At 33.8% G+C, this 8,061-nt stretch overlaps 1 protein-coding gene and 1 pseudogene across 1 annotated transcript; both read left to right on the top strand.

Annotated features, from left to right (window-relative positions):
* Positions 1-230: 230 nt before the first annotated feature.
* Positions 231-3,405, top strand: LOC107476924 (E3 ubiquitin-protein ligase RSL1). The gene is made up of 3 exons (XM_016096874.3): positions 231-1,086; positions 1,888-2,543; positions 2,917-3,405. Exons 1-3 carry the CDS (start codon positions 316-318, stop codon positions 3,107-3,109), a joined length of 1,620 nt encoding a protein of 539 aa, XP_015952360.1. The 5' UTR covers positions 231-315; the 3' UTR covers positions 3,110-3,405.
* Positions 3,406-6,627: 3,222 nt separating this feature from the next.
* LOC107476923 (uncharacterized) overlaps positions 6,628-8,061 on the top strand; it is a 4,623-nt pseudogene continuing 3,189 nt past the window's right edge.

Below are 8,061 nucleotides of genomic sequence, written 5' to 3'. Positions count from 1 at the left end.
ATAGCCGTGAAAATTGTGAATATGTCCATTTCATTGCGCAGCATCAACTTTTTTTTTTCATAACAAAAAAATCAGCCGTCAAATTGTCAATGACCTTGTGTTTGATTTTTAAATTCTGTAGAAAAAAAAAGTAAAAATAAAAAATAAAAAATAACTTTATTTTTTTTACAAAACTTTAAATACTAAAAACAATAAGAATTTTTTGATATTTACATTAATTCTCCAATTATTTATCCGCGTGGAAGAAAAAGAAGCACTCACTCACACACTCACTCACTCACTCGCCACGACGACGACGACGACGACGACGACTTCATGGACTCCGACGACGACCTCCACCGCCTGTTATTGGAGCAACGCCGTGAGCTCGCCACGGCTGAGGCCATCGACTCCGATCTCGAATTCGCATACCGACTACAGCTTGAAGAAGCTCTCGCCGCCTCCCTCGCTTCCCTCCCCTCCTCTTCCTCCCCGCAACCACCACCACCACCACCACCACCAACCAACGATGACAAAAACGACGCTGTTTTGAACGCCACAACGCTCCAGGCGCAAGAACTCGCGAGGGTTGAGCAAGAACTTCGCGACCGCCACCTCAGCGAGGCTGAGGCCCGCAAAACGAGTCTCGATCTCAACCGTCGCGTCCACGATCAGAAAGTCGCCATCGAAATTCTTAGAATGCCCGAAGATGATTGGGTCGAATGGGGCGATAACTTCGAGAAACCCTTCTTCTTCGGGGAGGGTTCTTCTTCTTCGTCGTCGACGAAGAAGAAGAATACTGGGAAGGGCAATTTGGAAATGGACGAAGGCGATGATGGTGCGGTTTTTAGGGTTTACTTTAAGGGTTTGGTGAGCAAAGACGAGAAGTTGAAAAACGGAGAGAAGGTTCTGTTGGCTGGGATTGGGGTTGCGATTTGTGATCCTGAAGATAACTTGATTCTTGAGGTGCAAAAGCCACTCATTGGGTGTGGAACGAGCAAGATTGCTGCTGATCTTAAGGCTTTGATCGAAGGCTTGAATGCTGCGTTCGCTTTGGACTTGAAGCGTGTTCAGTTCTTCTGCGATTACTATCCAATCTTCCAATTCGTGAGGCACCTTTCCCTTTTCTTATTTTTCTTCTCTTGGTTTTGGTTGTTTTGTAGTTGATACGAATTGAAAGTTCCAATTTATTAAGATTATGATGATGATGATTTCTTTGAGGTTTCTCTTGATTTGTGAATGCAATGGATTGACAAGTGTTGGGTTTAGGAGGCTTCACTCGTTAGAACTTAGAAGAGAGAGGAATGTATATTAGTGTCGAAGTTCTTGTTAATTTCTTGTAAATATTATTCAAAGAATTTTAAGATAGATGTGATTTTAGAGGTTTCAGGTGGGAGGATTTTTGGGGTGGGATATGTTTACCAACCACCATTTTGAGTTTTAGGTGTTCGGAGAGTTTGCTCCCGATTCTCGGGGATGTAGCATGTCCTGACATGTTATCCCTTTAAATGAATTGGAACTCTCTTTATCATTTTTGATGATGACATGCCATCAGAGAATCATTGCACATGACTAGGATTGGTAAGTGGTAATTAGAATCGTTATAGGGGCAGTCGAACTTCTAGAGTAGTTTAAGTTTCCTTTTAGGAATTCTCTTATTTTTGATGATGTGTTTACTTCAGTTTCGTGTCAGAATTGAGATTTTAAAATGCTTCTTGGGGGATTTGTTGTTTGAAATTTGTTACTTTTGGAGCAATAAACAAGCCAGGGTGTGAATCCTGATAATAGCTTAAATTATAGTATTTTGTTGTTCAGATGAAAATGATGGCAGACATTGTCTTTGGTTGGAACTTTTTTTGGTGTCAAGAAAAACGGTTGGAATATTTTTAATAGTGTTTTACGGATCAGGTTAGGGGAAGATGGCCTGTGAAACAGCGGAAGGTTGCTTTGCTAGTCAATCAGGTGAATGCGCTACGGAGAAAATTTACTTACTGTGCTCCAATGCTTCTCGCAAGACATGATGTCAAGTATGCATTTAAGCTTGCAAGAGAGGCAATCGTTTCTCAATTGACAGCGCCTGCGGACTCTAACGGTATGAAGAATCTAAATGAAACTTGTGTCATATGTTTGGAGGATACCGATGGCAATAACTTTTTTTCGGTTGATGGCTGTCAACACCGGTATTGCTTTTCTTGCATGAGACAACATGTGGAGGTGAAGTTGCTTCATGGGATGGTGCCAAAATGCCCTCATGAAGGATGCAATTCCGAGCTTCAAGTTGACAGCTGCAAGAAATTCTTGACAAATAAATTAATTGAGACCATGCAACTGCGAAAGTTGGAAGCTTCAATTCCAGTTACTGAGAAAGTTTATTGTCCCTATCCACGATGCTCTGCTTTGATGTCAAAAACTGAGCTTTTTGAGTACTCCAAAAATCTTATTGGTGATTTTGAACAATCAGGACCTAAGAAATGTATAAAATGCCATGGTCTCTTCTGTTTTACTTGCAAGGTCCCTTGGCATAGTGGCATGAAATGCGAAGGCTGCTATCACATGACTTGCAGGTACTCTAATATTGACTTGGATTTAACCTAAGTTGTGATCATCACTCTTGTAATCATTGATTCACTAACTGAAAATTGAAATTAAAATCAGATGTTTATTGTATAGGCATCACAATCCCAATTTATGTTGGTATACCTACAAAGCATTTATTGCTAGGTAAAAGTTTCAGGTGATGGAAGTATTTAACAGGAAATAAGGAATACATTCCTTCTTTATACTTGAAGAGGAGATTCATTAAAAGATTTTCATGTGAGAAGAAGTTATCAATGTTGAATCCCAGTGTCTTCATTGGGAAGCAATGATATATTAACCTGTAATTAGTTAAACTTTTGTTCCATTCTATCACCACTGATTCTCTGGTTATGATTATAGGTGTGGCTATGAATTCTGCTACAACTGTGGAGCCGAGTGGAAGAACAAGAAAGCAACGTGTTCTTGCCCACTTTGGGCTGAGGACAATATTTGGTTTGAGGATCATGCGAGGGACTCGGACGAAGAAGAAGAAGAGGAGGAGGAAGATGACGAATTTTTTGACTCAGATTATTCAGATGATGAATATTACTAATATGTGCCTTCTAGTGCTAGGTCAATTGTTTCATGGTGTGATCTCTGCATTTCTCAAATAGTAATTTCATCTGCCTAATCCTCCCTTTTTCTGGTATTAATTTGTAAATTTTTGGAGCTGACTCACATATTCTCAAAATGAATCAGTCGGATTTTGGAAAGAAAACAAAAAATTACTTGCACATACCTGACTAGCAAAGTGTGAATAGTCTATGGAAACCGGTGGGAGGTTTTAGTAATGTTTGATTCAAATTTGTATACTCTCTTCTTTTTTAATATATTATAATCAGTTTTATAGGTGCTATAATTTATTAATTTTACCTATAATTAACGCTATAAAAATTGAAAATGACATGTTGGTAGAGTAGAGCCCATGTTGCATACTGGGCTCCTTTAAAGGTGCAACGAATTTCCAACCTCTTGTGGCGTATTGGACCTTTCATAAGGTCATGTCATATTTCCCTGCCCCACTTTGCTATGCCATAAGGTTATGCCTAAGCTAGGACATATGGACTTTAATGTTAATGTGCCCTGTTGTGATTTGTGAGCATCACTTTTCAATTACTGTTGCATGCATATGCACATGCACGTGTCCCTGTTCATATTTGAGCTGTGCAATTAACAAAATTTCTAAGAAACTTGATGCTACTTACAGTGTGTATTCATTGGTAAACTATAAAACTAACCATCTCAAATTAAAGGGTATTTCTATTTCACAACAAAAATCTAACTAATGGTGGTTTCTTAGTCGGATTATGATTCTACACAATTCTAAATTTATTACTGTACTATTTTATTCTTTTAACAAGTAACTAACTACCTTACATGAGCCTAATCCTAATTAGTTTGAATTAGGATTCTAACTTTCTAAGAGCAATGTTTTTCGTTCTTTCTTTCTTTTTTAAATAGATAAATATATGTATCCAGAACAAGTAGGATAAACACATGAGATCATACAAAAATCCAAAGAAAACATCAACTAAAAGAAGCCAACACCACAAGAAGCTTAACCATATAATACAAGTTTCAAGAACAATGTTTAATAGCATTATTAGTCTATTAGGTATTAATCCTGAGAAAACGACAATGAGAAAATTAAATTAAAACATAGTGTTGTTGTTTTATTACGATCGTTCACATCCTTTGATACTCAATTATTATTATAATTAGCTTCATCAATGTACTTTTAAAGCCATCTTTGGAAACAATTAGTTGGGGTGGGAAAAAGTAGTTACACTTCTTTAAGAAAATGAATAGCTTCGAACATTTTCTTAATCATAGCTTATTTTGAACCACAAATAAGTTAATCTTAACGCAATATGGCAAAATAAAAATTAAAAGATGTGTGTATTAAGTATTAACTACATGATAGTGTCATTTTTGTTTTGTTCATTCTTCCAGCTCATCAAGGTACTATAATAATTCAGGTAAAGTGGTTCAACTATGTGGTTATGTTATAAAGACTTATAGGTGGCATATAATAATGAAATGAAAGATAATTATTAATATTTTTTTATTTGGTAGACAAAGATGGATAAAATTAACTTCATATAATATGATAAAATAATATTCAGAAAAATCCAAGGCATGTGTCGTGTGGGCTCCCAGTCCTTACTCGCAAAAAGGTTCACAATTATATTTCTATCTGTCTTACTACGGCTAAAAAATTTATATATGAATAATTTTAATGTGAAATACAAAAATATTTTATTATTTTAATATTTTATATAATTGTGGTGGTAGTACAAAATGTTATTGACGTTTTGTAATAAAAAAAAATTTAAATTATAAAAAATAAAATGTTTACATTTTATAATAAAAAATATTATTTTAATTATTAAAACGTAAAATGTCACTAACGTTTTATTAAAAAAATATTATTTTAATTAAAGAAACACAAAATATCATTGACCTTATGTAGATGGCCATAGTTGTGTTCAACACACAGTTTGGTTCATGATAAAAGATTTTACCTCTAATAATATAATATTAAAAATAAAAAATTCTCTTAATACCCAATAAAATAAAATAAAATAAAATAAAATCTATCTGTCTGCGTTTACTTTTGTTGGAAAAATTGCAATATGCGGCCTTTGTGGGTAATCAGCTTAATTATGCAGTATATTGACAAAGTTAATATACTTTGAACAATTGAACTTGCATCCCTAGTTAATTATTAGGCATTGAAATAATCTTTGATGATGTTGCAAATTAATATCCACTTATATTTTCTCATTCATAGTCATGACATGTGGGGGAAAAAGCTTAAGTGCTTTAGACAAAATAAATCGTGGTTCAATTTGTTATTTCATATGTTAATAGCACTTTTATTAACATTGTCAATTTGTTATGACTATCTTAGTGAGTGGGAGAATCCTAGTAATCCACATTATAGAATAGAATGCAACCCTTTTTAAGTAGAACAAAAATCCAGGAACTTTATATAACTAGTTAGTTCTTTAGTCAATCCTGAATTATTGAATGATGAATTAATTACTTAATATGAACGATAAATTATATCGATCATCACTAAAATAAAGTTGTTTTTATTAAAAAATGATAGATAAAAATTATTATATAGCAAAATTACAAAAAAAAAAATTATATAGCAAAATAGCAAAACCAACTTAGGTTGGTTTAATAAATAGTTCACTAATTTGTTTAAATAAGTACAAAAAATTTAAATATCGCCTTATGTATAGCAAATTATTGGCCAACTATAAAATTTTAAATAAAAATTCGATCCATGACCGTTAATCATTGACATACCCAAAAATATCATAAAAATCAAATTATCATCTAACAGTTATTCTTAATTATTATGTAAATATGAAAACAAGTGCACTTCAATAATATTTTGTTATGAGTAAAGTGACAATGAGGTCTACGAAAATTTTGAGTTTAAACTAATTAGTTTTTAAAGAAAAAAAAGTACTAATTTGGTCATTCAAGATAGCAAACCGTAGACACATGATATCCTTTTTCATTAACTAAAACTTAACAGTGATATTTATATGTACTGCTAATTACTCAGACGTGCCTATTTGTAAAAGATAGTTATGTAAATAATAATTTTTGGAGCGAAATTTCACTTGTTTTAATAGGATTTGTGATAAATAAAAAATAGTTGATAAATGATATATGAAAATTCAAAAAATAATAAAAGTTTGACTGTCTAAAACTACATTATTTTTATGCTCACGTGACAGTAATAAAGTATGCACTACTATAAATAGTAAAATATATGAACAATTCCATTTTATTTCGTATTATTCATTAAAAAAAGCATAGACATATATAATATCTACTATCTTAAAACTTAAAAGATCTAATTAATACTTTTTTTTTAAATTAATTAATCCAAAGTTAACCTCTTAGAAAATCTAATTCTCCTTTTATTCTTTAGTTACTCACCAATTTCAAAGATAAAATAAATATATATGAGTAGTATGAATATGATGTAGGTAGAAGAATATAAAGAGGGGAATGGGCATGTAACCGTTTAAGAACAAAGGGCACACACATGGTTGTTTGTTTTGCTCCCAAGTCCCAAAGGTTCCTTCCTTATAACCATAACCATAAAAAAAGGCACTGCCATTTTTTGCTCTCACCCACCACCTTTTTCCTTTTGCCTTTTCAGTCTTTTTCTTTTGTCAACATTTAAGCCTCTCCAAATTCCTCCTTCACTACCACTCACTCGCTCACTCACTCTCAAATTCAACCTCAAATAAATCATTTAATTAATTAAATAATTCAATAAATACTCATTTTCCCCCTTCATTTTTTTTTTCGTTTCATTGTTGTTGTTGTTCTTCTTCTTCTTAAGAAAATGTGGACCCTCTGAAGGGAGAGAAAGATGAACAGAAACAACAACTCATCGGGATTTGTTGTTGGCGGTGGCGGTGGCGGTGATGGTGAATGGGTGAGAGTGAAGGAGTGTGTGACGGAGTTCATGAAAGGTGTGGCGGAAATGACGGTGGAGCTCGGCAAAGGTTGTAGGGACATTGTGAAACAAAGCCTCGTCAACGAAGAATCTTACCTGGTCAAGAATTTCGGTAGGGATTCATACTTTGGGAAAAGAGTGGGTGGAACTTGTTCCAAGGTGTGTGGAAAATTGAGCTTCTTCAATGAGTATTTACCCGAAGATAAGGATCCACTTCATGCTTGGTCCGTTATTTTCTTTGTTTCCTTACTTGCCTTTGCAGGTGCGACTTGAATCTACTTCAATCACTCTAATTTTCTATTTATGTCCTTTATTATTATTATTGCTGTTGTTGTTGTTAATATTATTATTATTTTTAGAACCACCATATGGATAAATCTGATTTTGGATTCATAGATTTATTTTATATAGTTTGGTTGTATTGATAGAACATTCAGTATTTAGCTGATACCACACTATGGAATGGAAGTTTTCATGGATCAGTGTTACACATTAAATTCATTGATGATAATTTCTGCAGCATGTTTACCCCTAGTCATATATACCTTAAGGCTGCGTTTGGATATTATCTCTGATATTGAAATATAGAAGTATAGGACATTTATATGGAAAATACATGAATTATTTATCTTATAAATGGAAATTATTTTGTCTCTATCTGTCTCTCCACAACCAAATGAGCTTCTTTGTCCTCTGTTTCCATCTCAGAAACAATGTCCAATTCCAGCCTAAGGTTTTTAATGCATTCTTCAAGAAATAATAGAAACTCGTAAAGTTCTATATGTGTTGGTGAAATCAGGATTGGAAAAGTTGTGCTTTGATGTTACATTCTGGCTATAGGTAGATGTCATGATTGGTTGATATGTTTGCAGCTATATATTTAAATTTAGAGCATGATCCATCATCCCCTTCGACAAAGGAAGTCAAGGAAGTATTTCTGCATCCTCCTAGTGCTGCTCGCATAGTGCTTCCAGATGGAAGATATTTGGCGTATAAGGAGCAAGGCATTC

This window comes from Arachis duranensis, chromosome 3 (assembly GCF_000817695.3).
Source record: "Arachis duranensis cultivar V14167 chromosome 3, aradu.V14167.gnm2.J7QH, whole genome shotgun sequence".
In the NCBI taxonomy this organism is placed as follows: domain Eukaryota; kingdom Viridiplantae; phylum Streptophyta; class Magnoliopsida; order Fabales; family Fabaceae; genus Arachis; species Arachis duranensis.
The sequence above is the reverse complement of the archived record's forward strand: the minus strand, read 5'-3'. Positions and strand labels throughout refer to the sequence as shown.